General features: G+C 42.3%; 1 protein-coding gene and 1 long non-coding RNA gene across 29 annotated transcripts in view; one reads left to right on the top strand and one right to left on the bottom strand.

The window, feature by feature from the left end:
• PLEKHA7 (pleckstrin homology domain containing A7) overlaps window positions 1-1,574 on the bottom strand; it is a 167,536-nt gene extending 165,962 nt beyond the window's left edge. For 17 of the 28 annotated variants that reach the window (XM_083476542.1, XM_083476535.1, XM_083476531.1 and 14 more), the window contains exons 1-3: window positions 1,299-1,574; window positions 1,065-1,141; window positions 682-739 (exon numbers count right to left, since the gene is read on the bottom strand). In XM_083476542.1, the coding sequence (XP_083332668.1) occupies window positions 682-739; window positions 1,065-1,141; window positions 1,299-1,396 (233 nt within the window). In that variant the 5' untranslated portion in view covers window positions 1,397-1,574. The remainder of the gene's footprint in view (window positions 1-681; window positions 740-1,064; window positions 1,142-1,298) is intronic. The other 11 variants (XM_083476545.1, XM_083476541.1, XM_083476537.1 and 8 more) reach the window with 4 other exon arrangements.
• Window positions 1,213-4,177, top strand: LOC310695164. The gene is made up of 2 exons (XR_014519959.1): window positions 1,213-1,350; window positions 3,530-4,177. It is a non-coding gene; the product is annotated as an uncharacterized lncRNA (long non-coding RNA).
• The last annotated feature ends 11,220 nt before the right edge of the window (window positions 4,178-15,397 follow it).

Consider the following 15,397-nt stretch of genomic DNA (forward strand, 5'->3'; position numbering starts at 1 on the left):
CCACCAGTGTTTTATAAATGACGTTCTCTCTGTTTTTTGCAGTGCTGTTTGTATTTTCAATATGTAACTTGTGATATATAAGATGACCCATTCCATGCTTCAACAGATTTGTGACCATTAATTTGATCTAAATTTCTTTTTTGCAGAAAAACGTGACAATCTTTCACATACTGAACACTGCTAGCCTGCCTTATAAACAACCTCATCGCTACACTTCAATTCAGCAGCAGGCAACAGGTTCCAGCCAGTGTGTTAGTAACACATTCAGCCAAGTTTGGCTGACATTCAGTCAACCGTTCACTACGGCACGAAATCCAGAAGCAATATAAACAAGCTACAAAGGTAAAAGCCTGTTGCTCTTGCCAGACAACGGAAGTGTCAAGAGAACACCAAAGTACGGCAATATAAAGCACTATTATAACCATTGATTTAAAAAAAAAAAACCAGCAGAGAGTATCAGAATTCATGCTCTCTCTCTCACACACACGTCTCCTTTACTTCAGTTATACGGGACCCAAAATAAGGTGATATTGATTCCAGGGGGAGGGGGGAAGCAAAGTGGGGGGGGGGGAGACAATAATATATCCCATTTTCTGATACGGAAGATTAATTCTTTTTCTCTCTCACACACACACCCCGGGTTAAGTAAGCGAGTATATCTCGAGAGTGGGAAATACTAACTCAATGAAGTAACTGGCTCCTTCTTCCGAGAATCCCTCCTCCCATCCACGGGGAAGATCTGAAAAAAAGAACAAAAGCAGGAGGGGGGAGAAAGAGAGAGAAAGAGAGAGAAAGTGGCAGTGAGAGAAAGACGAGGGAAGCGAGATCTCAGTGCCCTGGAGATAGGCGAGCGTAAATCCCAGTCACACAAAGGTCGTTATCCTTCCCCCCCCCCTCCGCCACCCCCCCGTGAGAGAGAGAGAGAAAGGCAAACACGAGCGCGGGGCGAAGGGGGGGGAGCAGAAAAGTCCCATTCAGCCTCCCTTTCCCGCCCCCACCGCACCACAAGTGCCCTAGCGGGAAAGTGTAGTTGGGGAGGGCGAGGGGGAGTTTAGGGCACCCACCTGAGCGGATCATGTGGCCTGAGTTGACGGGCTCCCCGGTGCGAGGATGCAGCCAAGTAGTTGAGCGGGTCAGGTCGCTAAGGAGGGAGAAGCGGCAAACATGCACCTGTTAGTACTAGAGCCCGTCGTGAAGGGGGGGGGAGGAAAGAAAGGAGCGGAATAAGCGGCAACGCTACCGGCCCCCGCCCCCACCCACGCACCGCCAAATCCTTTTCCCGCCGCCCGGCGCCTTACTCGATGAAGAAGACGCGGCCGTCTCCACAGACGCCATAGGACCAGTGCTCAGGTAGAGTGTCCCGCCCCACCGCCTCGGCCGCCGCCGCCGCCGCCATGTTCGCCGCGCGCACAGCCCGCCCGCCTGCCGGAGGGGGGCGGAGGGGGTGCAAGGGAGCGGGAGGGCAAGGCGAGGCGAGGCGAGGCAGGCAGGCAGGCGGCCGCCGCAAGTGCCCGGCTCTGCTCAGCAGCGCCACCGGCCGGCAGCGGAGAGCGGGAGGCGCGCGGGCAGGCGCGCGACGCGGCGCAACGCAACACAAGGTGGCTCGCCTCCCCCGACTGGGTGGGGAAGAACGGTGTGTGTGTGTGTGTGTGTGTGTGTGTGTCCCACCCTTTCAGTTAAGCCCAGCAGGCAGACTGGGCAGACGGCTCGTTGCCCCGTGTTTGGAAACGGGAGAAGAGAAAGAGAGGGAACTCTTTATTTCGAACAAGCCTGTGGTTCTGTATCCCATAATAGCAGTCCGGGCAACAGGTTGTGTGTGCCCAGCTAAAGTCCGCTGTTCCTTGTTTAGGACTTAATAGGTGCCACCCTTAAACAGCAACGCTTAGGGCTGTAGGTGAATAAATAGAAACGAAGAATATGCTACCTGAGCTTCCCAGTCGCACTTCCAATTTCAGACAATCGGCGCTCCAGAGATACAGATATTAACTCCTTGTTGTGAAGGAGTCTAAATGCTCCAACTGTTGAAATAACGTCGCATTTTTCACAACACATGAGCAAGGCTACTTCTTTTCCCGCCAATTTGTGAACTTTTTTCCTGACTCAAGATCTGGATCTTTTCCCCTTCCTAAACACAAACTTTCCCTGAATTATTTTTTAATTAAAGTGTAAATATAATAAAAGTCACACACACGTCTCTAAATGAAACCCTCCTACTGTATCTAACTGTGGTGGCTCAGCTAAGTGTTTTAACTGCATAGGCAAGAACACATAGGATACTTTTCAATGTCTACACTGTTGGCTTTGTGGGATACTTTGCCACCCTTGACACATGGCAGAAATTAAGCTGCCCTCAATAGATCATCCACACCATACATTAAAAGCAATCTTACATCACTTTCCCCCAAAGAATCCTGGGAACTGTACTTTGTTAATGGTGCTGCCACCAAAACTAGCTTCTTCTCACAGCTCTTTGTCCACCACACCAGAACTACCACCATATGCAACTATCATGAGGATAAATTTGGGGCCCAGTTTATCTAGTAATTAATACAACAGGCTATTGTAACAGCAATTTAACACATGAAGAAGTTTCAAAGACACTTGCTTTTTCTACATTCCGTGTTTTTAACCAATCAATGATAAATAAAGTTTGACATGTGAGAATGCTGCCTATACATGAATAGAATTTCTGTGGTGATATTCAGTGGTAGTTATATTGAGAGCAGACCCATTAAAATCAATGAACTTCAGTACTGAACTCCATTAATTTCAGTGGGTATGACTTAGTTGGATATCACCCATAGGCTAAATTTCAAGTTGAATTTCCTTCCAAAAATATGAATATGCAACTCATGTTACCCTACAAATTGATTTGTATGGAAACAATGGATCCTCATTTTAATACAATTTGTACTCTTTTGTATCATCAGTGGAAATAAAAGGACAGTTCATTAATTGAAACAGAATTTGGGCTCCTCCAGACAACCCATTTTATCAAGCATTTATCCTAATTTGCTTGCACAAAGCATACTTGGATGTTATGCAATGTGTGGTATATATTGAGCATTTATTCTGATTTATTGCAGAGAGATTATACAACAATGAGCATTCATTCTGATATCTTGGGCAGAAGTTTTATGTATTCCCATTAATCAATCATTTATCACACACTTTTTGGTGCATTTCCCCATCACTTTCCTAAACAAAAAATGTCAATGTTTAAAACCTTGATTTGTTGCAGTAAAGCATTCAATTCACTTTTATTGTGCAAACTAAATTTCTGGTGTGCAGCTGAATCCTGCTTGCAGAATACTGGCAGTCTGGTAGCAAACTTTGTTTCGCTTGTTCTGTTTTCCTTTGAATGCTGTCAGACATAAACTCCTAACAAACATACAAGAGGATACATGTCTCTTCGCTCTATGTAATTTGACCCAGCTCTGCACATGGTCTACCCAGGATACAGTGTCATACTCCTTCCTTTCTGTAAAATTGTTTCTCTTCTATTCCTGGTGAAAAATGCAATCTACAGAGAAACCAGCAGGGCATGGAAGAAGACAAAATCAGAGTTGTTGGAGTGGATCAGCAAGCAAAGTGAAGATAACTTTGTTCCTTTCATTGCTGCACAGGCTAAATCACATGTCAGTGGAGATTGTCAGCTGTGGGGATTGTAATATTTTCTGCAGCCCTGAACTACATTAAAGAACCAATCAGAGATGTGATCATAATTGTTTGATGTTTTGAGATTGGCAATTACTGTAGGGGAAATTCTAAATATAAGACTTGTTGCATTTTTAGCTAATACTATGCAGTGTGTACCTACCTAAAATAAATAGTGCATCTCAATCCACAGCATATTTCTAGTTACTGAAATTCTATTTTGTGTCAACAGAACAGTGATATTGTAGAAAGTAGCAGGGCAAATCTCTACTTTTTCCAGCAATTGTGTTCCTGTTTGTTATTGTCAAAAGAAAACTCCTCAATATTTCTTCCTTTTTAACAAAATGAAAAGAAATACAAAGCTGTTCCTGAAGGTTAATCTGTACAGCCTGCGTAGAAACAGAGAAACACTGTACACAACCCCCAAGTGTATTTTTTGCAAAATACAGGCCCTCCATCTGTGTGTATAAAATCATGACTGTTATTTCAATACTTCAAAGATTAAGGAAATTCCTTTAAATATGGAAGCTCTCTGTAGACATATCCTTGTAGTCACTTGTCCAACCTGTGCAAAGCTTTTATTGCTTCAGTCTGTACCGGCTCTCATTTACTTCAATATTGCCTATACAGTATGTGTTGGTGCTCAAAAATGAACCGTTCCAATTATTTCAGCTTCTACATTTGATTCTTAGTTTAGAGTACCAGCAGTATACAACCAAGTTCAGATGATGGCTGTTCTTCTCTTTACTATAAATTTAAAATATGCAGTAATTATATTGTTGTCTTTGGAGTAACTTCAAGTCTAAAACCTTGACCTTATATTGTTTCATGAGCATACCCTGAATTCATAATGTCGCAACTGGCTCAGGCCTTAGCCTTTAAATCTCCTAATTAAAACAATGACACCCTGTAGTATTTTCTTCACCTTCCCTACAATTGACCCATTCACTTTCTGCTTCCATTGCTCTTCCCTCCATGGGCGTAGCCAAGGAGGGACATGGAAGGGGAGCTGCCCCCCCCCATTAATAAAAAAATGCATAGCTAACTGAGGTTCTGCTCCTCCCAAAACAAAAGGCCTGCCCCCATAACAAAAATCCTAGCCATGCCCATGCTCCCCTCCCTACTTTCCCCCACTACTTATCACTGACTCACATGTTGAGGTCCTTTTCACTCCTGTAGTTCTCCTAGTTCTAGGGGCTTGTATGTCCTCTGGATTTACGGTACTTATGCACGAGGATACAAACATCGGGCCTTCTTGTGGATCTCCCTTAAGGGTTTTTGTCATTGTTGTTGGAATATATCTTCAGAAGTGCAAAAGAAATGGATTTTTAAAGTTATAATACAGTTCAGGATCTGGTGTGTAAGCAATTCCGAACTTTCAAAAACAAAAAACAACACACTGAATGCTACTCATCCTGCCTCAGATAATTACTTGCCAATATTGATTCTGGAACCTTAACACGTCCATTAAAATGCTGTTTGCACCCGCACAGAGGTAATAGCTTCTTATATTGGTATTGACATTTTGAATCAGTAGTGTTTTTTAACCTCAGGTGGTAACTTTAAGAAAGAGAAGACTGTAATAATATATTATTCAGTTACATAACCTTCAAGGTTTAATCTCTAGTCCTTTCCTATTAATTTATTTAAGGTTTTCTCTCCGTAAACAGCATATTTAGAATATTTGTCTAGAGAACAGAAAATGAAATTGTAGTCCATTGATCATATGGAATCATTGTGAAAACTAGCAGTAATGAAACTGTTCAATGTAGTACAAGAATGAGGAATTACGAGGTGATAGTAGTGAAATGAGTAGTATGGAAATGAGAGCGGGACCATAAAGAAGGCTGATCACCAAAGAATTGATGCTTTTGAATTATGGTGCTGGAGGAGACTCTTGAGAGTCCCATGGACTGCAAGAAGATCAAACCTATCCATTCTGAAGGAAATCAGCCCAGAGTGCTCACTGGAAGGACAGATGCTGAAGCTGAGGCTCCAATACTTTGGCCACCTCATGAGAAGAGAAGACTCCCTGGGAAAGACCCTGATGTTGGGAAAGATGGAGGGCACAAGGAGAAGGGGACGACAGAGGACGAGATGGTTGGATAGTGTTCTCAAAGCTATCAGCATGAGTTTGACTAAACTGCAGGAGGCAGTGGAACACAGAAGTGCCTGGCGTGCTCTGGTCCATTGGGTCACGAAGAGTCGGACATGACTAAACGACTAAACAACAAGAAGTAGTGAAATTGTAGAATGTAGTGCTGTACCGTATAAGCTATCTTTAGTGGCCTCTGTAGTGTCTCCCTATTGTTCCACAGGGATAGTACAAGACAATATTTTTGTCCTATAGAACACTTCCTAGATATAAATATTAACAGTTCCAAACATGAACAGAAAAATGCCTAATGAAGTATTCTCAGTGGCTGCCCTACAAATGTAGAATGTCTTCCAAAGTATATGTTGAGCAGTTCCCCTTCTCTCTGTCGCCTAATAACATTTCTCCGTCTTCTCCACCCAGAGGACCTATCACTTGCTTGTTCTTCCTCTTGCTTCAAACATAGCTGAAGAAACCATTTTTAAATTAATTTTATCCTCTCTTGCAGAGCTCATTCTGTTATATATTTTTAATTATAGGCAACCATAAGGATGGCTTTTCAGCAGTAATGTATTTTCATCACATTTTGGATTGTGTTTTATAATCATGTAATGTGCTCCATCCTGGGATCCATTGTGTGAAAGGGTGGGTTGGAAATATCCTTAGTATATAAAAATAAATATTTTTTTTAATACCAATTCAAAAAAATTCCTTGCTTGTGCTTGTATAGCCAACACTGCACACAAGAGAGAACAGTCAGCAGACTCAGAGTAACCCAAGGATTGCAGAAGTTATTTTTTAAAAAAACTTTAAGAGGACATAAGCGGAAAAGAGTCCAATGAAAACCAAGAATTTTGAGAAACTTAAGTGAAAAACAAAAAAGTGGGCAGGAGGCGGGGATGGCGTGGAGTGGCTGGAAAGGGAGGAAACAACACAGAGACATAAAAAGGGATAGAAAGAAACATCTCATCATCTGGATAGATCATTTTCTACTTCACACTGTTTTAAAATGTCCCCAAGGTTAGAAAAGAGAGCAGCCCATAGACATCAATGTGGCTGGGAGAAAAACCAAAATGTGGGAAGAGGCAATGGCAAACGCTCAAACAGGCTAATGAGAACTGAGCCGGTAGTTCGTTAAAGGACTCCGAGGGGCGACGCCTCATCCGAAACCTACGGAGGCTAGGGCCTAAAGCGCGCCCCCGAGCGGTAACCCCTCGGGGAGCGCCTAGGGATATGCATCTCGGGTGGCTCCCCCTGTTGGTGTTTAACCCTTCCCGGTTAGTCCGGATAGTCGGTTAGGGGCCAATGCCTAAAGCCAATACCCTTCTTTCCTGTAATCAATAAAGTTGTGGCCATTTACGCCCATTAACCTAAAACTCTGTGTCCGTTGTCTTCATTTATTCCACCTGTGTGGGGGGGGAGGGAATAGCCACGCAATGGAATTGTGTGGCTAGCTAGTACCTGAAAAGAAGCACTCAACACTGAAACATTTTGCTATAGGACCAAGTGCCGGATTTATGTATAAGCTAAACAAACTATAGCTTAGGGCCCCACTCTCTTGGGGCCCGCCAAAAATATACTTTTTCTTAATTGTATTTCACTATTAATATACTTCTTAAATGTATTTCACTATTAATATACTATAATATATAGTCTCCCTGCTTATTTAACTTATATGCAGAATTCATCATGCGAAAGGCTGGGCTGGATGAATCCCTAGCCGGAATTAAGATTGCCGGAAGAAATATCAACAACCTCAGATATGCAGATGACACAACATTGATGGCAGAAAGTGAGGAGGAATTAAATAACCTTTTAATGAGGGTGAAAGAGGAGAGCACAAAATATGGTCTGAAGCTCAACATCAAAAAAAGGAAGATCATGGCCACTGGTCCCATCACCTCCTGGCAAATAGAAGGGGGGGGGGGAATGGAGGCAGTGAGATTTTACTTTCTTCGGCTCCATGATCACTGCAGATGGTGACAGCAGCCACAAAATTAAAAGACGCCTGCTTCTTGGGAGAAAAGCAGTGACAAACCTAGACAGCATCTTAAAAAGCAGAGACATCACCTTGCCAACAAAGGTCTGTATAGTAAAAGCTAGAGTTTTCCCAGTAGTGATGTATGGAAGTGAGAGCTGGACCATAAAGAAGGCTGACCAAAGAATTGATGCTTTTGAATTATGGTGCTGGAGGAGACTCTTGAGAGTCCCATGGACTGCAAGAAGATCAAACCTATCCATTCTTAAGGAAATCAGCCCTGAGTGCTCGCTGGAAGGACAGGTCCTGAAGCTGAGGCTCCAATACTTTGGCCACCTCATGAGAAGAGAAGACTCCCTGGAAAAGACCCTGATGTTGGGAAAGATGGAGGGCACAAGGAGAAGGGGACGACAGAGGACGAGATGGTTGAATAGTGTTCTCAAAGCTACCAGCATGAGTTTGACCAAACTGCGGGAGGCAGTGGAAGACAGGAGTGCCTGGCGTGCTCTGGTCCATGGGGTCACGAAGAGTCGGACACGACTAAACAACAACAACATTAATATACTTCTTCTTAATTGTATTTCAGTTCAACAATTACTTTAATAAAATACATATTTTGATATGTGCAACTGGCTTTAGATACCTATTAGGTCCATAAATTACCATAGTTTGTTGTTGACAAAGGACAGCTGGACATGTAAAGGGCCCCATTACCTTCAGTAGCATAGGGCCTCAAACCCAAATCTGGTCCTGATAGGACCCCACTTGTCATATGTAGTCATCAGCATCCAGAGATCTCCAAATGAGTTGCAACAGGTCTTTCTTTCAGCTGGAACTCACCGGAACTCAGTTCTGGCACCTCTCAGGTGGGCGCCATTGTCATTATAAGAGAACAAAGGGAGGCGTTCATGGTGAGTTCTGGCACTGAGTTACAAAGGAAAATAAAAATGAGTACAGTTTTTCAGAGTACTATGTGGGACATGATGTGAACAGAATGCCTGGAGTCACTTTGATCATAAGCAATACAGGTAAAACAGGAAGCACAAGCCACTCATAACTGCACATGAAGGGGAATATGAAATAGTTCCACATCGGATGTTACAGAGATACATGAGACGTTTGTACTTGCAGTGTATGTGTTGGTTTCTGTTCAGGGGGCCAGCTACAAAATTCAATTTCCCCTCTCCCTTGTTGGTGACCATAGTTATCAGAGATGCACAGAATTAGTCTAAAAGTGTTTTTAAAAGGAGAATGATAATGGAGTAGGAAGAGCAGATGAATGAATAGAGGAGGGATATTGTGAGACATATGGGAAAGTTAGTACTTCTTCCCAAGAGGGTCAAAGATTAACATGAAGAAGCCTGGTAGCAGGGTGCCATTCCTGCATCTAGTCTTTGTGTAGTATCAGACAACAAATAATTGCATGCAAATTAACTGGTAAATAATGCCTTTCATGTTCATTACAGAAATCTCTCCTTTTTCTCCATTGTAGACTGCTTCCTTCGACTTCCATTCAGTGCATTGAATGGAAATATTAATAAACGTGGGGCGTATAGTTTGGTCACAGCTTCTATTCATATATCTGTAATAACTTTGAAAAAGGGAATGGAGGTTAATAAACTAAACAATCACCTTCAAGAGAGACACTATAAGAACTGCCTTTGTGCCTACATATACAAAAGAAGAAAGAGTCAAAATCTTTTATCAAATTTATACAAAGCAAAGGCTAATTTAAGAACATAAAGAGGCTACCCCAATAACAAATTTTTGCCATTTATTTGTATATATATTGGATCCTTTGAAATACTGGGCAGAATTAAACACTCTGAGGAATATGCCATGGTTACACAATTATCTAAAGATGCATATCTTCAGCTAATAACCTAAGATTAACACAATCTGATGCACGTCTGTTCAGAAGTCCAACTGAGTTCAACAGGATTTACTCCCAGTTAAGTATATGTAGGATTATCACCTTAAATTTCAATCCTACACCCATTTACTTGGGTGTAAGTCCCATTGAACTCCACGGGACTTAAATCAGAGCAGACATGTCTAGGATTGGGCTACAATCTTAAGCACACTTACTAGGGTGGACACCTCATTGAAAACATGAGCATGCATAGGATTGTACAGTAGATGGAAGTAGGTTACTGTGGGGAGAGGGGTTCTAAGGGTTTTAAAAATTATTTTCCCCCTCAAATATTTGGAAAAAATACACATACATAAGATGTTTTTGTAGTTTATTTGAAGGAGGCATAAGAAGCTTAAGATATTATTCCAGCCCCCCCCCCATCTGAGCAGTGAAAAGGACAGTGGAGACTGTGATGTCTTTACGATATATTGTTGATTTACATATATATATACACAAACAAACTGAACTACGATGGAGGCAGTGGCGTAGCGTGGTGGGTGCAGGGGGGGCCGGCCGCACCAGGCACAACATCTGGGGGGGGGGCGCTCACACTCGCAGCTCTCTGCCCGAGTGCTAAAATCCACGGGTTAGGGGGCGCAAATTACTTGCCTTGCCCCGGGTGCTGACAACCCACGCTACGCCACTGGATGGAGGGCCTCACAGCATCAGCACCACAATAGGGTATTGCTTTTTCCATAGCCACAGCCTTGGATTCCAACACAAATCAGGCATAACACTGCCTCTGCCTTCCCAGCCTGCTGCCTTACACACACTCAGCTCTCAACTCTGGCCTTTGAATTTCTAACTACCAGCAAGTTGGGGGGAGGCACCCATACACTATCTGGCACAGTGCCACTTCCTTTGTTACCTTAATGGTCCATACTTAAAGAGCCATTACTTTTCCATGAAATGAACCTGTGCTGCATCCAGGAATTAAAAAGGGGGGCAGGCATACAGCCGTCCCCCCTCCAAAGTCATAACAATATTATCAGGGATATTCATCATAAATACAGCACCAACATGCTATGCAATCTGACTGATGAGGCCACACATTGGTCAGCCTAGAGGGGTTGCAGTGTATTCAAGTGAAAATATGTGGAAATGCCACAAAAACAGTGTTCATAATGTTAGCAAAATTAGATCCTTTGTGATCCCTCAACCTTGAATGTATATGAAGCTCCATGAAACATACATGCAAATGCTTAGGAATTCAGAACTCTTAGTTTTAAAAAATAACTATTTCAAGACTAATTTATTTTCTGAAACAATCAATTTGTAAAAGTGCAGGTGTGCCAGCAGCCTCAGAGTACAGAGGAGGAGTCCACTCCAAGGGGAATTCCTGAAGTTACTTTGGCAACCAAACCTTTGAGGTCCCGCAGTGTGTGGATAGTAAAAGAAACTTTTGCCAAGTCCCCAGCAAGAGCACAACCGTTGCTCTTTAATAAGTAAGTTGGGAGGCAACACAACAGGAAGAGAGAAAACCCAAAAGGAAAAAAAAGTTCAATTCTATGTCTGCCTCACTTTTTAGCTTACTTTTTGCCCGGAAGATGAAAGGTTGCAGCCTGTCTCCTTGCATTGCTGTTTACACCAGTATCAGTATCAAACTTTATTTTGGTCACAGACCAGTATAAACTGAACACATAAGACTTCAAACAGGTAAGGGATTTAAAAAATAGTAATTAAAAGGTGATTATATCATACATAACTTAAAAAGATAGAAACAAGGGCAAACAGTTCAAAGTGACTATAAGCGACTGATTACACCAGACAGCAAGGAGAAGCTGCCTTCTTGCCCCTCCAGGGCTGGCTGGGGTTTCTCTTCTCCTGGCTTGTGTTCACAGGGTGCCTAGAGCAGCTCCTTTTTGGGATCCGTCTTGAGGAGAGAATGACAAAGTTGTTATATATGCAGCCAACCTCCTCCCCTTCCCGTTGGCGGTTCTATATCTATCTATCTATCTATCTATCACTCTGACCATCATAGCCAGCCACATTCCTGTGCTGTTTACAAGATGTGGGGTTTCCTGGGCAGAAATGGTCTGCTGTAGTAAAGCACTGCTGGTGAACAAGCACCACTGTGGCATAGCCCAGTCTACTGTACCACAACAAACTATTCTTTTTGTTATAGATAAGTTTCCTGGAACTAAAGCCTGTGGGTCCCTTTTGGCACTGCACCCTCAGTAGGCTCCCTTAACTTGGAAGAGGTGGGATGCCAAATATTATGAAAACAACAACTTTTCTTTAAATGCAGAACAGTGCAGAGCAATTGCTGGAGCCTGCCTCCTCGCACTGTGTTTAGTTTTGAAGCATTTGGGGAGAGGATGGAAGAAGTGACAGGGCTGGCTTCCTCATTCATCTATTGGTCCCCCATTGGCTTATTTGTTGCCCGCCAGCCATGTGAACCTGGCAACAAGCACTTGTTCACCTGATGAGGTGGCTGTGTGTGTGTTTGATGGGGAAAGATGCACTTGGGCAAAGAACGGGGGAGATGCTCTTTCTGTGTAGTGTAGTGTTGTGTCATGTGTCATGTTGTGTGTAGTGATGTGTAGAGTGTGTGTGAGAGAGAGCGAGAGAGAGCGCAGAAGGGAGGGGGGAGAGGCATCTATGAATGAATGTGTGGTTTTTATGTGAGAGAGCGGGAGAGATATATGTGAGGTGGCGGGGGAGAGAGAGGGGCAGCTATGTGTGTGGTCTGTGACAGACAGAGATGCATTTGGACAGACAAAGAGGGAGAGATGTATGTGCAGCTGTGCATATGTGAAGTGTGTGTATACAAAATATGCATATGCATCTGCCTTCGGTATGTCTGTGGTGAGTGTGTGTCTGTGTGTGAGAGAAGGAGAGAGAGGGTGAGTGTAGTCGCCTTGTGTTATTTTCTGAGTACTGGGAAATGTTCCCTTTTGTTATTAGACAGTGGGTGGAGATGATATTTTGTGAGCTCCACAACCAGAACTAGCAGGACTCCTATAGAAGCCATGTTGTGTTATGCCATTCTGGCTCCCCTCACCCCACCCCACATGACAGCTATTTTATAACTAGAGTTCTTAGAATTTTCTAACAATTTGAAATGTGTCCAGTGGTCCCAAAAGGTTGGCAAGACCTGCTTTGAATGCACACTAGTATTTTTTGTTGTTCTAAAAGGTCATAGACACCACAAAAAGAATTATAAAACCTGAGGTAAATGCAGTCTGAAGTCTTTGACATTTTCCTGGTCAACCACTTCTTAAGATATTTCAATACCATTGAAGTGACTGTGATACCACTGAGGTCAGAGAAATACAGTAAGTCTCCACACTATTGATAACATGAGTTTTTGCAGTGGTATGGAATGCTCAATAATAATAATATAATAGATACACAAAGCAAAGGTCAAAGAGGTAGATAGAACTTTCACCTGTTCTTCATAAAGGATGCAGAGAAGTTAGGAGGCAGAAATACTGCAAGGAAGGTCACCTCTTAAGCTGGGTGTGGGAATGGGGCATCTGGGCGGTCTTCAGACAATTGTGTGGAGCAGTGTGTAAGTGACGAGTCTGGTATGTGTGTGAATGGGTACAGAAGCTGGTGAATCAATTGACGAAGGTGGAGTTAAAGAGAAACTTCCAAAACATCATATTAAACTTTCTTCTTCAAACTGCAGCTTATTTTTCCATAAAACAGGTTTAAAATAGATTCTATGTGTGAGCATTTTGTACAATAGAAGAAGTCAGTGGGGTGCAGAACTCTATTCTGTAATTTAAAGCACTTATACATATATTTCACCTTTCATTCCTACTTTAAAAAAACAGAGGTTTGTCAAACTGATTGACAATGCAGACAACATAATAAATAGGGTTATTAATACGAACACTGGGTCCTAGAGAAATTTTGTATTGTTTTATTTGAATTAAAATGGTATTTTACCCTACTTAAATAGTGCTGGTTAATATTTTAAAATATATGCATACTTATAGCTTCTGGAAGACCTGAACCTCACATATATAATTAAAAAGCATATTGTACTTACCAATATAGTACAGTGGTACCTCGGGTTCAGTACTTAATTTGTTCCGGAGGTCCGTTCTTAACCTGAAACTGTTCTTAACCTGAAGCACCACTTTAGCTAATAGGGCCTCCTGCTGCTGCCGCCACGCCGCAGGAGCACGATTTCTGTTCTTAACCTGAAGCACTATTTCTGGGTTAGCGGAGTCTGTAACCTGAAGCATATTTAACCTGAAGCGTATGTAACCCAAGGTACCACTGTACTTACCAATCCACAGATGCATGCACACATACACAAACACAACTTCCAAATGAACAGCTATTTTTGACTACATTGTTCCCTTGCTGATGTATCTTGAAGTATTTTGACAAATGGGGTGTATGGGGCATTAGGGAGGGGGGCTTCTGGTGGGGGACACATTGTGCTCCTTCTGGGGTAGTTTGTCCACCTAGGGTCCCCAACCTGCACTCAACTCTCACCTGTGGATCTGAGAAGCTGTCAGCATGTGACAGCAGGCACACCCCTAGGAAATGGCTTTGACTGGCCAACTAAGCCAGGTGAGGGTAGCCGATTTATCTCAAACCCTTAGTGAGTTAGGGACCTCCCCTTGCATGAGAAGACAGGCTCTGGAAGATTGAGCAGATAAGGCCAATAGTGTATCCAGCAGTCAATGAGGTACAGTACATGCCCATCTTCTTCCACCATAGAAATTAATGGAGACTCATAGGAGCTCAGTATGTTGCCTCACTTCCGTAACAAATTACTAGAATGAAGCAATAACCTTCTAATCTCCTACATTTATTTGTATTTTTTCAAAACAACTTATTGGAAATTATTTTGGTCATTGATTTATATTTAAAAAGCCTTAATCTACCCTGAAAACATATTCACATTTCTTTAACAGCTTATTGAAATTGCTAAACGGAACATTCAAAACAGAGACGATCTCACAAATTGCCTATATTTGCCGCTTTGTGTGACTTCTTCAGAATGACTATCAAATATTATATTTCTTCTGCGTCTCCTTGGGTTTATTTTAATTTGGTTTTGCATATTGATTCATTCAGTTACAATGATAATAATCAAGTGGAAATTTAATAAAGCTAATTCCATTTGTGCTTTAGAAGGCTTAGCAATAATTACTCTTCCCTTGTACTATCAACTGAACAGATGTCTTTTACATTATTTGTTTCTCAAATAAAGTGGCTGCACATTTAGTTTAGCCACTAAATACCATCAAATCATTATTATGTGGGGGTATTGCCCAACATACAATGTATCACTTATGGGCTTATGCTTCACAAAATTAGTGTTGTGCTTACTCAACAATAATTACATGATATTTGTTTTCCCTTTCTAATCCTGTTTTTCCAATATTCTTTATGTGCTTGGCAAGTATTTTAGAAAGCTGAAACACATACATCTTTGAAAAATAAGTCAGCTCTATCAGGTTTACAGTGGACATGTAGTGTATGAGACACAGCCAAAGTGCAAAAACAGATAGAGCCAGCAATGCAAAACCATTTATTTGGAAGTATGGTCCAATGTCCAAATAAACATGCACTTTTGTAGGCTCAAGGGCATTTTATGATTATGCTAACTGAAACACCACACTGGAACTTCTGAATTACTCCCACTTTTGGGGCCTGTCTCTGGAATACAACAACAAGGGACCTGATTGTTCAGGCTTCTGCCTAACAAAAGAAAGCCGAGGCTCAGTTGCAGCTCAACAACTGGCTACATCTAGTGTTCAAAAGAAAGAGGGTCAGGATTTCC

Source organism: Podarcis liolepis (assembly GCF_965112155.1).
Source record: "Podarcis liolepis genome assembly, chromosome: 1".
Taxonomy (NCBI): domain Eukaryota; kingdom Metazoa; phylum Chordata; class Lepidosauria; order Squamata; family Lacertidae; genus Podarcis; species Podarcis liolepis.